Here is a 17,272-nt window from a genome sequence, read left to right as displayed (position 1 = left end):
TATCTCAAATATTTTTCCCTTCTGTACAGTTGAGTCCGCGAGTCTTTACCCGTGCGTCATCATTTAAAGCATACGAAAATAAGTCGGAAATCTATTTCACGCAACAACAACTGACAGAAAGTGGCTACTGTTCCGATTACGGGTTTTATTATAAAATTTGACGTTATCAAATATATAGAATGTCAAATGTAAGTTTTGCTTCAAAATTTTTGTGCAGAATTACAGCTACATTTGAAGTAGCTTAATAAATTCTTTTATTATTATTGATTTATAAATAAATAAACAATTTATAAAAAAATTCAATAACATATTTTATTTTTGTTATTTTATTCACTGTGACGGAAATCTAAACACAATCATTTCTTTACTGTGTGAATGACGTTAGCTTTGTATGTTTTAAATATTAATTGCCAAAATATAATTATTTACCTTAAAATTTCAAAGCCCAATATAAAATTAGTTGTGAAAACAACTGTTTGTGTAATATAAAGAAACTTCAAAACGCAAAAATTCGACAAAAACCGCACAAATTCAACTGACTGACAGCCACAAAAGTAAACAAAGCAGAAACGTCAAACAAATTGTGCTTAAAATATGAAAACATACCGAATCGTCTTTTTTTGTACCTATCTCTTTTCAATGCACTGAGTCTAGATGGTTCATAAAAATAACATGTGTTGTTACTTAATTACAAACGGCAGCTGGTTTGTCATGAGTTTCATGCGTGGAAGAGAATGATGCTAGATAAAAAGTATGTGTTTTATCTCTTCAGGTATTAATGACGCACGGGTAAAGACTCGCGGACTCAACTGTACAATAGTGATTTTTAAATCAATTCTCAAAAGTAGTTTTAGTCATCCAAGCTTTCTTGTTGTATATCCATATGACATGACGTGCAATTGATTTTTATTTAGTGATTTAAGAGGCCTTGGATTTTATGACATATATTGAAAGTGGTTTTAGCTCAAAATTACTTTGCATTAAGTAGCAAATTAGTGCAGAGTTGGCGGTTTTTGAAATGTACATGCGATCCAGAGTTCACTTCCAATAAAAAGCTAGGACAAATAATCCCCGGACAAATAATCCCGGACAAAAAATCCCCACAAAAAATTTTTTCCCCCACAATAAATCCCGGATAAAAAATTCTCAAGAAATATTTGCTGCCAGATAGTTCTCCAAAAGTTTATCGAATTTCCAAATTTCTGCAATAATTTTTCAAACAAAAATGTTTATAGTTGTTTTGTATTTTAGATTTTCCCCAGATGGAGAATAACATGAAAATAAGGGAAACGTCACATTCATCTCGTAAAGAAAAATGTACAGATCAACATGCAGAAGGAAAAATATTAAAGAAAATTATGAAAGTTGGGACTGGGCAAAGATCTTACAAATGTGAAATTTGTTTTAAGCAGTTTACCATTGCAAGTAATTTAAAAACACATTTGAGAGTACATACTGGAGAAAAACCTCACAAGTGTGAAATATGTTTTAAGCAGTTTACCAAAGCAAGTAATTTAAAAAGACATTTGAGAGTACATACTGGAGAAAAACCTCATAAGTGTGACATTTGTTTTAAGCAGTTTACTACAGCAGATCATTTGAAAACACATTTGAGAGTGCACACTGGAGAAAAACCTCACAAGTGTGAAATATGTTTTAAGCAGTTTACCGAAGCAAGTAATTTAAAAACACATTTGAGAGTACATACTGGAGAAAAACCTCATAAGTGTGACATTTGTGTTAAGCATTTTACTACAGCCAATCACTTAAAATTACATTTGAGAGTACACACTGGAGAAAAACCTCACAAGTGTGAAATATGTTTTAACCAGTTTACCAAAGCAAGTAGTTTAAAAATACATTTGAGAATACACACTGGAGAAAACCCTCACAAGTGTGAAATTTGTTTTATGCAGTTTACCAGAACAGATTATTTGAAAACTCATTTGAGAGTGCATACTGGAAAAAAACCGTACAAGTGTGAGATTTGTTTTAAACAATTTAGTCAATCAGGTAATTTGAAAGATCATTTGAGAGTACACACTGGAGAAAAACCTCATAAGTGTGAAATTTGTTTTAAGCAGTTTAGTGAAGCAAGTCATTTGAAAAGACATTTGAGAGGGCACACTGGAGAAAAACCCTACAAGTGTGAAATTTGTTTTATGCAGTTTACCAGAACAGATTATTTGAAAACTCATTTGAGAGTGCATACTGGAGAAAAACCGTACAAGTGTGAGATTTGTTTTAAACAATTTAGTCAATCAGGTAATTTGAAAGATCATTTGAGAGTGCACACTAGAGGAAAACCTCATAAGTGTGAAATTTGTTTTAAGCAGTTTAGTGAAGCAAGTCATTTGAAAAGACATTTGAGAGGGCACACTGGAGAAAAACCCTACAAGTGTGAAATTTGTTTTATGCAGTTTACCAGAACAGATTGTTTGAAAACTCATTTGAGAGTGCATACTGGAGAAAAACCGTACAAGTGTGAGATTTGTTTTAAACAATTTAGTCAATCATATAATTTGAAAGATCATTTGAGAGTGCACACTAGAGAAAAACCTCATAAGTGTGAAATTTGTTTTAAGCAGTTTAGTGAAGCAGGTCATTTGAAAAGACATTTGAGAGTACACACTGGAGAATAACTGTACAAGTGTTAGATTTGTTGTAGGCAATTTAGTCATTCAAGCAGTTTGAAAACACATTAGAGGAAAACCGTACACGTATGGAATTTGTTGTAAGCAATTTAAGAAAGCACGTAGTTTAAAAACTCATTTTTAAATTCACACTGAACACAGGAGCGGCGTCTGGTGTAAAGTATCGGGGGTGCACACATAATATTAAGATATAAAAGGCCAATGACGCCCTGTTTCCCTATGTACAATTTTTTGAGTATCTTTAAATTGTAAAAATCAAAGGACCTTATTAAAAAATTACAATAAATAATGTATTTTATTGACTTAAAGTTATAATTTAGTTTTTAAATGTTACAAGCAAGTTTTGTAACGAAAGTCAAGTCGCCTGTTTTTTTAGATAAATTCTTCAATAACCAATTAAGTAAAATTTGCAATTTCTTAAATCATTTTTTTTTATTGCAACGAAATTGAAAATGGTTATTCATTTTTTATTTACATTTACTCTGATTGGAGTACGAAGGGAACCATTCTCGTTGGAACTTTACCGCGCTGAGCAGATGGGACGTGAATTATATATAAATTGTAAAATTCCCTCATCTTCCTTAGTCTCAGCATCCGTATGGCTTGCAAATTGTAGAAGCCTCGGAGGTGTAACCAGAGAAGGTTCCCTTTGTTTTCAGTCTAGTGGGATGTAGAGTAACATTATGTAATTTTATATGCCATTATATTGAAAACTTAATCTTTTGATAGCAGTTGCCGCTAGGGCATCTATGCCATTCCGTTCGTTGCAATCCGTGACTGCACGCCGGGGTCTGTTTTGGTTGGATTGGGGAGAGCAGCATATGTGCCTCCTGATGAGAGACTAATAAGTTTCGAAACCGGTAGAGGTGCTTGCGGCACTCTCTGATTGGACTAGAATATGGCGCGGCTGTAGTTTCGTGTTGCAACTAAATTGAAAATGGTTATTCATTTTTGATTTACATTTACTCTGATTGGAGTAAGAAGGGAACCATTCTTGTTGGAAACTTTACCGCGCTGAGCAGATGGGACGTGAATTATAAATTCTAAAATTCCCTCGTCTTCCTTAGTCTCAGCATCCGTTATGTTTCCCACTGTTTTCAGTCTAGTGGGATGTAGAGTAACATGTTATTTTATATGCCATTATATTGAAAACTTAGACTTTTAAAAGTTTTTCTCTAAAACGAATATCCTAAGCTGCAAAATTAAAAATCTTTAAAAATTTCAAATTTAACAAATGAAAAACGTCATAAATATAAAACCGGACAAAATTTTTGGTTACAGTTTAGTAGAAGTTATTCCTGGCATGGTTGTTTCCAACACCTGATAGCTTTCAAAAATTCCTGAATTATATCATGAAATCGACTCATTTTTCACCCACAGCTTGGACTATTTATGGCAAAAATATATTAAAAGTGGTTTTAGCTCAAAATTACTTGTGGCATTTACATTAAATAGCAAAGTGCTCAGAGTTTGCGGTTTTAGAAATGTACATGCGATCAAGAATGCACTTCCAATAAAAAGATAGGACAAATATAATCCCTGCAATTTTTTTTGGGACAAAATATCCCCACAAAAAATCCCCAAGAAATATTTGCTGCCAGATAGTTCTCTAAAAATTTTCGATTTTCCAAATTTCTGCAATAATTTTTCAAACAAAAATGTTTATAGTTGTTTTGTATTGTAGATTTTCCTCAGATGAAGAATAATACGAAAATGAGGGAAAAGTCACATTCATCTCGTAAAGAATGTACAGGTCAACATGCAGAAGGAAAAATATTAAATAAAGTTATGAAAGTTGAGACTGGGCAAAGATCTTACAAGTGTGAAATTTGTTTTAAGCCGTTAGCTACAGCCAATCAATTAAAAATACATTTGAGAGTGCACACTGGAGCAAAACCTCACAAGTGTGAAATATGTTTTAACAAGTTTACCAAAGCAAGTAGTTTAAAAATACATTTGAGAATACACACTGGAGAAAAACCTCACAAGTGTGAAATGTGGTTTAAGCAGTTTACTAAAGCAGATCATTTGAAAACACATTTGAGACTGCACACTGGAGAAAAACCTCACAAGTGTGAAATTTGTCTTGAGCAGTTTGCTACAGGAAGTCATTTGAAAATATATATGAGAGGGGACACTGGAGAAAAACCTCACAAGTGTGAAATGTGTTTTAAGCAGTTTACTAAAGCAGATCATTTGAAAACATATTTGAGAGTGCACACTGGAGAAAAGCCTTACAAGTGTGAAATATGTTTCAAGCAGTTTACCAAAGCAAGTCATTTAAAAAGACATTTGAGAGTACATACTGGAGAAAAACCTCATAAGTGTGAAATTTGTTTTAAGCGGTTTACCGAAGCAAGTAATTTAAAAACACATTTGAGAGTACATACTGGAGAAAAACCTCACAAGTGTGAAATTTGTTTTAAGCAATTTGATCAAGCAGGTCATTTGAAAACACATTTGAGAGGCACACTGGAAGCTAGTTTTTGTGTTATGTAATAAATATGTAAATATGCGATGTAAAGTATTGATGAATAAATGTATAAACTATTGTAAATTGGTTTATTTGAAAATAAATATTATTAGTTTGTCGAATTTTAAGTATAGTGTGGATATCAACAACAATGGTACAGCTTGAAGAGGCTAACTTTAATTAGAAAACCTAATCAGAGTTTAAATTCACTAAGAACTGCGTAAAACAACTTGTGCTGAACGTTATCCACAATTTATCGTTAACGCAATCAAACATCGTCAACGCATCTGTTAGGTACTATCCAAGCCCTTGAAAAGTATTCATTCTAATCCTGATCACTAAAAAAGGCAAACCACTGACCAACCCCAACTTACATAGGTTGATTTCTCTCCTAAATTTTTGTTATGGAGAGCGTGCACAAAGTCACTGGGATATTTAAAATTTTCTGAAGTTTTAAGGGTATTTTTGCACAACAGGTAGTAGGCTGTAATAACCTTCTTGCTTATCTTTGAGCTGTAGTAAATATCCGTTGGTTTCTGTTTCTTTTTTTAGCATTGGTTACTTGATATTTTGAATATTAATAGAAAATTGATATTAGGCAAAAAATCAAAAAGCTCACAATCTTGTATAAATAATTATGTTACATTTTATAATATATATGTTATAGTCAAAGCCCGAATTTCAGGCGCTCCTAGGTTTTGACTAGTCAATCCTCAGGTTTGAATAACGGTCTTAGTCAAGTTAGGTTTGACTAACGGTCTTAATCAAACTCAGAAACCTAAGAGAGACTAATTTGGTCAGGCAAACGGTGAAGTTGCAAGATTTCTCCGCTACTCGCGCACGATCGTGTCTCGTATCCCCTACAAGTACTTGCACACAGCGAATATATAAATTATAACATGATTATTTATCCAAGATTGTGAGGGTTTTGGATTTATTCGAATATTTTGTTGCGATGAACTTACACCAGCAACATTTTCTTTACTAGAAAAATAATAGTATTGCCAGTGAAGCAAAAAAAGCGATAGACTACCTCAGCTAATTGAAATAATATTCGAAAATAATACTTCAACCAACTAAGATAGCCATCGCTACACATTTAGCTTAGCTCAGTCTCTCACGGTGTGAGTTCGTCTTGTCCTAATCTTAAATATGAATCATGAAAATTCAGAATGGAAGCAAACAACACAATACTTTAACCAATCATGTTTATTGTTCAATAAAGATATAATAAAAATGTAACTTAATAAATGCAATAACAAATATATTCAAATCCTTGCCAAAAATTAACAATTCTTGGATTATACTTATGCATGGTTTGTGGTACTGGTTCGATGGTAACTTCTTGATGCTGAATGGTACTGCTGTAGACTTGTAGACCCGGGCAGATGTTATGGCCTCAGGCCCCTGCAGCTGGAGATGGTAGTCATTGCAGTCTAGATGTAATGGTCTTCATTGCTGTCAGCCTTAGTGTCATCACCTGCGATAGGCTTTATGCTGGAGGCTCCTGAAGGGAGAAAGATTTGATTCCTTTCCAAAAACCCAATAGAATAGAGAATATGAAAGTCTAGAAAGAAAACTTAGAAAGGCTAATTTGGTGTATAATTTTACTTAATTTATTATGTTCCTATATTTCTGCAATAATTTTTCCATTAAAGTAAAATGTTTATAGTTGTTTTGTATTTTAGATTTTCCCCAGATGGAGAATAACACGAGAATGGGGAAACGTCACATTCATCTCGTAAAGAAAAATGCAATCAATGCGCATTTCGCGCATTGATTACGTAACTGGAGACCGGAAGTTGAATTTGAATTCTTGTTAAAGTTAAATGGGATTTGTATGCATTATGTGATGAAATTATTCAATTAGCAAAATAACATTAAACTTCAATGTATTCGAAAAGAATTTAGTGTCGAGATTCCAGTCAAAATAACTGTCAAAGATAAAATATAAAATACAACCGTGAACAATTCAAAGTAATCGGGCATTACGAATGATTACGAACTTGCCGGTCTCCAGTTACGTCACGACTTCCGGATGTGCAATATATTATCTTGTTATTTATAGTATCATGGGTGTAACTACCAAAGTAAAACTGGTCGCAGAAAATTGTACTTTTACCCATTGTAGTATCAACAGAAAAGCTTTGGTAGCAAAGCGAATGCCCGATGAATTTAAACATGTTCTCCATGAAGCCGTTCAGATAGTCGATTTCATAAAATCTCGAGCCTTAAACTCGCGTTTATTTTCAAAACTATTCTCTGAAATGGGAAGTGATCATATTCAGCTATTGCTACACACAGAGATAAGATGGCTTTCAAAAGGAAAAATGTTAAATAGGTTATTCGAGTTGCGCTCTGAAGTACATGAGTTTTTAATGGAAACCAATTTTTAACTGCGTGATCGGTTATTAGATGAATTGTGGCTCACAACACTAGCTTACTTAACAGATATATTTAATTTTAACTATTTATAATGGAAAATGTTTCTTTGGTGTGCGGCTTGGCTTAGGGATTACCATTACAAATAAAGGTTTAAAAATCCCCATCGATATTATGTGTGCAACAGAAGTTATTCGGAGTCAAAGTCAAAATTTGAGATTTTTATGTTTCTTGAAAATGGTAAGCTTTATCAAAAAAACCTTAAACCAAAGTTGTAGATCTTAAAATCTCTACAAACATGGTCTTTATGATTTTTTTTCCTAAGAGTTGCCATTTCTGAGATATCGCGATTCTAAGAGTCACATTATACATGTAATATGCACACATTTCCAGACCACCTGTGAGGTAGTGTACTCGGCGGGTTTTTTACCGTGGTTTTCCCTGTAGGCCTACTTCACAGATAATTTAAGGGAACAATACCCGTCAAGTTCTAGATTACCTACCTTATTATTGATATTGCTATTAATTATTGGGTTAACTGTTATTTTGATTTCTTGAGATATTTTAATCAGATTCATGTTCTTGAAAGTCTACTGAAATTATTTTTTAAAACAAAAATTTGATTCACTTACCCGCGTTCTAGTATGAGGGTAACTTATTTTTGAAACACTGACCTGTCCCTCCTCACACTGTCTTTTCACTGCAGCAATTGAAGTTTTCCGGATGTATAATTTTCTGGAATCCACGCGTGTATTGGAACAGATTTTTGAGGTCACTTACGTGTGATCAGGTTGGAAGCTAGTTTTTGTGATATGTAATAAACATGTAAATATGCGATGTAAATATTAATGAATAAATAAATGTATAAACTATTGTAAATTGGTTTATTTAAAAATAAATATTATTAGTTTGTTGAATTTTAAGTATGTATACAGAAATACAGAGGATATCAACAACAATGGTACAACTTGAAGAGGCAAATTATAATTTGAAAACCTAATCAAAGTTTCAGTTTACCAAGAACTGTGTAAAACAACTTGTGCTGAACGTCATCCACAACATATAGTTAACGCAATCTAAAATCGTCAACGCATCTGTTACTATCCAAGCCCTTGAAAAGTATTCAATCTGATCATCATCACTAAAAAGGGCAAACCACTGACAAACTCTATCTAATTTACTTACCGTTGCACGTCATCCGCGATCCGCGTCATAGCCCGTGACGTCACATAATACCAACACGAAATATTTAGGCAGTAGGTGTGTTCTTTTTTAGAATCACTTTGCCGAGTACACTGGCATTACAACCACTAGACATATTTTATTATATACGCGTAGAAATAATATTTAAAGATTTCTATTAATGTTAACTGAAAGAAATACACAATAATATGTTTCATTTAATTTGTATAAATGGATTATAAAGCGTTTTTATGAAGCACATTTGTTCGGAATACACTGTAACTATAATCGAACGAAGGTATATCACCTTTTGGTGATTTTTGGCACAAAATGGTAACATTTATTTGACAGTTGCGGTGATGACACTTCATATTTGTTTATATTATTTACTATAAGTATTTGTTTTATTATGTTTACTGTTTTTATTATGTACTTGAACGTAAGATTAGAACTTAATTCTTGTTTTCTATTTCTAAAGTTTTTATTTATTTACATTGACATTGAATATTAATTTGTTTTGCTGTATAATCCACTTCCGCAAAACTTGTGTGTATTTGATTTAAAATGAATTCAAGAATTTTTTGTAATCGGGCAACAATGTCAACTTAGATCTCTAACGTAGATAATGACGTGCAACGGTTAGTAAATTAGACGGACTGTAGATTGATTTCTCTCCTAAATATTTGTTATGGAGAGTGTGCACAGACACTGGAATTTTCAAAATATTCTGAAGTAGAGGGCTATTTTTGCACAACAGGCAGTAGACTGTAATAACCTTCTTGCTTGTCTTTGACCTGGAGATAATTTTCGTTGTTTTCTGTTTTTTTTTTATACATTGATTTTTTTATATACATTGGTTACTGATATTTAAGTTGAAATAAGAATAGAAAATTGATATTAGGCAACAAATCAAAACTTTCACAATCTTGTATAAATAATCATGTTACATTTTATATATAGATATTACAATGCGACCGGTTTCGATGTTTATCAGTTTTACATCATCATCAGGCCATACAAATATTAAACACGGTAATACAAGGCTACACCTTGCATAGGATGTTATATTATGTTTTGTATTGTGGCACAATTATTTGTGCAGCTTATTAGTGTTCTAACATTTAAACCAGTTGTTTGTTGATAAGAAACAAACCATTCAGAGAAAGAAAAGGATTGTTTGTTAACAACAAACAATTGCCTTGTATTATCTTATTTAAAATTTGTATGGCCTGATGATGATGGAAAACTGATAAACGTCTAAACCGGTCGCATTCAGTGCTGCGCCAGCACGTGGCAGCGCCTATGTACAAAACATTTAATAACGCCCAAAAAATACGCAATTTTTTAAAAAATAACTAAACATTCTCTAAATTAACTCTAGTGGTGCCCCTTAATTGTTGGCACCTGTATGAACCGCACACATTGCACACGTGGACGGCGCGGTCCTGGTCGCATTCACTATATATAAAATATAAGATCACTATTTATCTAAGATTGTGAGTTCTTTGGATTTATTCGAATATTTTGTTACGATGAACTTACACCAGCAATATTTCCTTTGCTAGAAAAATAATTGTAGACAATAGAGGGTTATTGCCACCGGCAAATAAAAGATCCTTTATTACAGGATACTTTAATAAAGGACAAATACAGGACGGGTCTAAAAGAGTGGTATTGCAAAGGCAGTTAAGGAATCTTTTATTTTGACAATTGACATGAAATATTTTTGTAAATATAAAAATAACCTATAATTTTAACATATGTAATGAGATGCAAGTTACCTTTTGTTCAAAGAATAATATCAGCTTGTTCAGTTTTACATAATGTTGCAGTAGATAATAGAGAAAACGTTGAAATACTGGCAAATGTTGCTGTTGATATTGATATAGAGCTGGGGCAGTACATTTTCAACCAGGAGCTAATCTTATGCAACTAAATTGTGTGTGTGTTTGTTTAAAAATATTGTTTGACATTTAAAGCTAGCTTAAGCTAATTTTATTTTTATTGGACTGCAGTTTGTTAATAAATTTATAAATAAATATAAATATTATATTGATGACTGATTTTAAGTATTTTATGATCATTGGCAGGTTTTAAATAATAAATTTATAAATATATACATGCTATTGTTGTTTGATCTTTTATGGTTTAAAATATGTTCATTACGATCCATTATGGCCCTCTCTTTTCACCTCTGGATAACTAGTTATCAGGAAGTTTTTCTGATAGATTAGATACTAATAGATATCTGACATATACTAAGGATACTATTATATAAACTTCCCAATCTGGAAATGAATAGACCTCTAATATCTAATCTGTCAGATATACTTCCCGATAGACAAAAATATAATAGAAGAATTAAGCTTTATGGTGCTTTTTTATTAATTTTTTTGGCAGTGTTTAAATAAACAAGCACTGATGAAAATGGATCACGAACAAGGGGGTTCTAGGAGGAATGAAAAAAGAATTGGAGATTGTGTTTACCATTAAATGCATAAAACTGCAGTATCTGGGACACATATGAGAAATTAGCACCGTTACTCCCTGCTTCAGTACATATTGCAAGGTACAGTCAAAGGTAAGCGAAGGCCCAGTAGAGTGAGAATATCAATGGAACTGTTTCGAATCGCAGCTAGCAAGGTTATGAATGCTAATATGATTTCCAACATTAGAAACGGATACGAACCAAAAGAAGAAGATGGCATGAAAATGAAAGTGTATTAATACTTTTGATTAAAAACTTTATAGATTCTAATCTGTAAAAGATTAAATTTTCAAAAATAAATACTTGAACCTTTGTTTTATTTTGTGAACCTGTTTTGTGTGATTATATGTTGAATTGAACTCTATTTTGAATCTAGAATTTTAACAAATCCTAACCTTCATTAAAATTTATTGAAGTTACCTCTTATATCTATAATAAATATTTATTTCTATACAAAAATGTAAAATATATTGAGTTTAAATGAGTTAATGATATTAAAATAATTATTTACATAATATTCCTTTTTACAACTTTTTGTAATCACTCAAGCTTCAATAAAATGTTCTTTTATATATTCCTTTGGGTCAAAACATCAATAATCTATATCTGAGAATATTACCTAGAGTTCTTTTTAATAAATAAAACCCAACATACAACTTTAATGATGAAAGTTTAATCAAATATCAATCCCACAATACAATTATCAACCCAAAGAAGCAACAAAATGAATTCAAAATACAAGTGAAGTTAAACTTTTCTTCACATTTTTGACACGTTATGTCAAAATAAAAGAATTTTTATTAAAAGAACAGTGTCCTCCAATTTTCCTTAAATACAGGCGACCTGTATTTTATTAAAGGACAAAAATAAAAGACTCAATACTGCGCATGCTTATATGTCAAAATAGAAGATCTTTTATTACAGGTCGACTTAAAAGACGTTGGCAATAACTCTCTATTAAGTGTTAACAAGTGGCATTAAGCTGTAACGAGTAAGACATACTATGGTGGAAATAAACTTAGAAAGGTCAACTTGGTCTATTATTTAACTTTATTTATTAAGTGCTTACAATTCCGCAGTAATTTTTAAATTAAAGTAAAATGTTTATAGTTGTTTTGTATTTTAGATTTTTACCAGATGAAGAATAATATGAAAATGGGGGAAACGTCACATTCATCTTGTGAAGAAAAATGTACAGGTCAACATGCAGAAGAAAAAGTATTAAAGAAAATTATGAAAGTTGGGACTGCGCAAAGATCTTACAAGTGTGAAATTTGTTTTAAGCAGTTTAGTGAGGCTGGCAATTTAAAAATACATTTGAGAGTACACACTGGAGAAAAACCTCACAAGTGTGAAATTTGTTTTATGCAGTTTACCAGAACAGATAATTTGAAAACTCATTTGAGAGTGCATACTGGAGAAAAACCGTACAAGTGTGAGATTTGTTTTAAACAATTTAGTCAATCAGGTAATTTGAAAGATCATTTGAGAGTACACACTGGAGAAAAACCTCATAAGTGTGAAATTTGTTTTAAGCAGTTTAGTGAAGCAGGTCATTTGAAAAGACATTTGAGAGTACATACTGGAGAAAAATCTCACAAGTGTGAAATTTGTTTTAAGCAGTTTACTACAGCAAGTTATTTGAAAACACATATGAGAGTGCATACTGGAGAAAAACCGTACAAGTGTGAGATTTGTTTTAAACAATTTAGTCAATCGGGTCATTTGAAAGATCATTTGAGAGTGCACACTGGAGAAGAACCTCACAAGTGTGAAATATGTTCTAAACAGTTTAACCAAGCAATTAGTTTAAAAATGCATTTGAGAGCACATACTGGAGAAAAACCTCACAAGTGTGAAATTTGTTTTAAGCAGTTTACTACAGCAAGTTATTTGAAAACACATATGAGAGTGCACACTGGAGAAAAACCTCACAAGTGTGAAATTTGTTTTAAGCAGTTTAGTGAAGCAGGTCATTTGAAAAGACATTTGAGAGTACATACTGGAGAAAAATTGTACAAGTGTGAGATTTGTTTTAAACAATTTAGTCAATCAGGTAATTTGAAAGATCATTTGAGAGTACACACTGGAGAAAAACCTCATAAGTGTGAAATTTGTTTTAAGCAGTTTAGTCAATCAGGTCATTTGAAAAATCATTTGAGAGTGCACACTGGAGAAAAACCTCGCAAGTGTGAAATATGTTCTAAACAGTTTAACCAAGTAATTAGTTTAAAAATGCATTTGAGAGCACATACTGGGGAAAAACCTCAAGTGTGAAATTTGTTTTAAGCAGTTTACTACAGCAAGTTATTTGAAAACACATGAGAGTGCACACTGAAGAAAAACCTCACAAGTGTGAAATTTGTCTTAAGCAGTTTGCTACAGCAAATCAATTGAAAGTACATTTGAGAGTGCACACTGGAGAAAAGCCTTACAAGTGTGAGATTTGTTTTAAAGTGTTTTCTCGAATTGATGTTTTGAAAACCCACTTGAGAATGCACACTGGAGATAAACCTCACAAGTGTGAAATGTGTTTTAAGCAGTTTAGTGAAGCTGGTCATTTGAAAACACATTTGAGAGTGCACACTGGAGAAAAATCTCACAAGTGTGAAATATGTTTTAAGCAGTTTACCATTGCAAGTAATTTAAAAACACATTTGAGAGTACATACTGGAGAAAAACCTCATAAGTGTGACATTTGTTTTAAGCAGTTTACTACAGTCAATCAATTAAAATTACATTTGAGAGTACACACTGGAGAAAAACCCTACAAGTGTGAAAATTGTTTTAAAGAGTTTTCTCGAAATGATATTTTGAAAACCCACTTGAAAACGCACACGAGAAAACCCTCATAAATGTGAAATTTGTTTTAAGCAGTTTAGTGAAGCAGGTCATTTGAAAAGACATTTGAGAGGACACACTGGAAGCTAGTTTTTGTGTTATGTAATAAATATGTAAATTATGCGATGTAAAGTATTGATGAATAAATGTATAAACTATTGTAAATTGGTTTATTTCAAAATAAATATTATAAGTTTGTCGAATTTTAAGTATAGAGAGGATATCAACAACAACGGTACAGCTTGAAGAGGCTAACTTTAATTAGAAAACCTAATCAGAGTTTAAATTCACTAAGAACTGCGTAAATCAACTTGGGCTGAACGTTATCCACAATGTATCGTTAACGCAATCGAAAATTGTCAACCTATTTTCGACCTTTGACTAGTCAAACCTAGGAGGGACTAATTTGGTCAGGCAAACGCCGAAGTTGCAAGATTTATCCGCTACTCGCGCACGATCGTTTCTACTATCCCCTCCAAGTACTTGCACACAGCGAATATATAAATTATAACGTCATTATTTATCCAAGGTTGTGAGTTTTTTGGATTTATTCGAATATTTTGTTACGATGAACTTACACCAGCAACATTTCCTTTATTAGAAAAATAATTGTAGACATTAAGTGTTAACAAGTTACCATTTGTTCGGTTACGAACTGTCGTGTTACGAAATGTCACAGAACGACATACCCTAACGGCCTAACTGTTCTTTTAAAATATGTCTAACACCTAACATTTTTAGAGACTTGCTTGCCAATCAGTCTAGTCGCAACATAGGGGGTCCCGTGGACACTTTTACTTCGCCGCGATTTGATGGTGATATTATAGGTTTTTTTGGGTCGCTGAATCCAATGGAAGTGGTCTGGAAGCCCAAATGTGGTGATTTTAATTGTTATTAACAAATTATGGTAAAATTAGGTGTTTTTCAGGAATTATTAGAAGTCCTGTAAATAAACTGATAGTGTCAAGGCCGCGTCCCACCATCAAATAATTTGATCAAACTTTTTTGAGCAAACTGAAAGTGACAGTTAGTGACGTCACATCCTGAGTGTTCATTGTGGATAATAATGAAAAATTTTAATTTTAAATAAAGTACAAACAAGTTAGGCAACTCAATACAAAAAATTTGATCAAACTAGACTGATAGTGAGAGCACAGATTTTTAGAATTTCAAAAAAACTGCAATTGTGACGTCACTTTGATGTACTTCCGGAGTTTGCTCAAACTGTTTGATCAAATTGTTTGATGGTGAGACGCGGCCTTTAAGGTCTTCTCTGGTGTATTTTTGGTTGCTGAATCGAATGCGACTAGTCGCGATTAGGTACTCAAAATATGTTCTTATTTTGTTAATAACAAAATAATAGTTTATTCGCCGAAAAGCTCGAAATGCGCTATCTACAGCAAGTTTGTAGTCTTCTTCATAGTATTTTTATACGCTGAATCGATTGCCGCTAGTCGTGATAGCTTAAACCACGTTTCGACTTTGTTATTAATAAATTATTGCAAAAATAACGGTTTATAGTACGTTCACTCACGGTTTTTGCTATAAATTTTAAAAAACCACTTGGATTGACATGAAATTTGGCATACACTAGGCTAACATGTCAGATAAAACAAGTGATATTGTGCCGATGTCTGCTTTTACCCTGGGGGTGAGTGTAACGCCTTTTCGGGAGTGAAAAAAGAAACCTTTTAAATAAGTCCGAATGTGGATAAACTGATTAATTCTAAGCAACTTTTGTTCCATACAGTTTTTTCACCAAGTCAATACTTTTGGAGTTATTTGGTTTTTTTGTTGAAAAATGAACATATTCACTCGCAAATAACTCGAAAAGTATTGACTTAGTGAAAAAACTGTATAGAACAAACGTTGCTTAGAATTAATCAGTTTATCCAATTCCGGACTATTTTAGAGGTTTATTCTTTCACCCCCGAAACGGGGTGAAACTCACCCCCAGGGTAAAAGCACACATCGGCACAATATCATTTGTTTTGTTTGACATGTTAGCTACGTGCATGCCAAATTTCATGTCATTCCAAGTGGTTTTTTAGATGACTCCTAGTAGAGCAAAAACCGTGAGTAAACGTACTATAAACCGTTATTTTTGCAATAATTTATTAATAACAAAGTCGGAACCTGGTTTAAGCTATCACGACTAATCACAATCGATTTAGCGTATATGATTCAATAAAATTGTGTTTTGACTGGGAAAGTTCTGATTTCTTTCATTATATATGGATTTTGGGCTGCTGAATCCGAATATGAGGTTTGCGGACAAAATTTCTTGCAGGAACATTGAAAAAATCGCGAAAATGCGAAAAATTTCAGCTTTTTTCCGCTTTTTTGCTCAAATCTAGAAAACTATTAACTTTTAGTAAATGGTCTGTTAACAGAAATTACAGTACATAAAATTATTTACAAATATCACTATTTACTTTTTTTGTCAGACGAACCGTTGGGTCTAAAGTGCAAGTTGAAAATTGCCAATTTGTAACGGTCTCGGCAAAACCCACTTTTTACATTCAAAAACTTTATTTTTTATTAGAATGCTGTCATTTGATAAATTTCTCCTAGTTTTCTGTACAAATAATAAATGTTAGTTCATAGGTATGGTATGTCTTTTGTGACAGCTTCCATGAGTCCTTCCGTCCTAAGAGGCCGCGAATATCTCTGCTTTTCCCTTAGAGCCGCAGAAGATCAGGCACAGATGGAGTCAGTTTCAGTTGGTGTGAACATTTCCTTCGGATCTGTTATCTTTTGTCCTTTTAAAATGAATTAGTTGAACAGCACCCTGACTTCCATAAACCCCAGGCGCTGTTTTCTTTTTTATCCGAGGAATGGATTGCTTAGGAGCTACTGCATGTTTTGGTGCAATACAAGAAATGCCACATATGACGTGAACAGTGTGGTATTCGTCAATTGTATGTACGTTAAAATCAGTGTTATCGTACACCTGCTGTGTAAAGCACGGCAGGTCAATTTTCTGCGGATCGCCTGCGAATACTGACACTTCCAGGCGAACAGCTTCTGTATAAGATGAACCAAACCCCAAAGAGGAAACTACATCAACCTATTTTCTTGGGCCGTACTTTTTGTAGAGAAAACGGTCAACCCTGCAAGGAATGGTGAGAGCAACTATCTGGGCCTTATTGCCGCTCCAAGACTTTGAGCAAGCGCGTTGCTTATCTGGAAGTGTCAGCAATCGCAGGCGATCCGCAGAAAATTGACCAGCCGTGCTTTACACAGCAGGTG

The 17,272-nt window shown here is 33.0% G+C and overlaps 2 protein-coding genes and 1 long non-coding RNA gene across 3 annotated transcripts in view; 2 read left to right on the top strand and 1 right to left on the bottom strand.

Annotated features, from left to right (window-relative positions):
• Positions 1-3,017, top strand: part of LOC114325988 (zinc finger protein 664-like) — a 65,972-nt gene extending 62,955 nt beyond the window's left edge. The window contains exon 3 of the mRNA XM_050655440.1: positions 1,252-3,017. Within this exon, the coding sequence (XP_050511397.1) occupies positions 1,252-2,642 (1,391 nt within the window). The 3' untranslated portion in view covers positions 2,643-3,017. The remainder of the gene's footprint in view (positions 1-1,251) is intronic.
• A 1,917-nt stretch (positions 3,018-4,934) lies between these two features.
• LOC126887731 (uncharacterized) lies at positions 4,935-13,203 on the bottom strand. The gene is made up of 3 exons (XR_007699173.1): positions 13,110-13,203; positions 12,690-12,773; positions 4,935-4,971 (listed from the first exon to the last, which is right to left on the bottom strand). It is a non-coding gene; the product is annotated as an uncharacterized LOC126887731 (long non-coding RNA).
• Positions 13,204-13,297: 94 nt separating this feature from the next.
• On the top strand, positions 13,298-14,185 carry LOC126887730 (zinc finger protein 233-like). The gene has a single exon (XM_050655447.1). It carries the CDS (start codon positions 13,501-13,503, stop codon positions 14,032-14,034), a length of 534 nt encoding a protein of 177 aa, XP_050511404.1. The 5' UTR covers positions 13,298-13,500; the 3' UTR covers positions 14,035-14,185.
• Positions 14,186-17,272: the final 3,087 nt, after the last annotated feature.

The sequence above is a fragment of the Diabrotica virgifera genome, chromosome 7, assembly GCF_917563875.1.
Source record: "Diabrotica virgifera virgifera chromosome 7, PGI_DIABVI_V3a".
NCBI lineage: Eukaryota > Metazoa > Arthropoda > Insecta > Coleoptera > Chrysomelidae > Diabrotica > Diabrotica virgifera.
The sequence above is the reverse complement of the archived record's forward strand: the minus strand, read 5'-3'. Positions and strand labels throughout refer to the sequence as shown.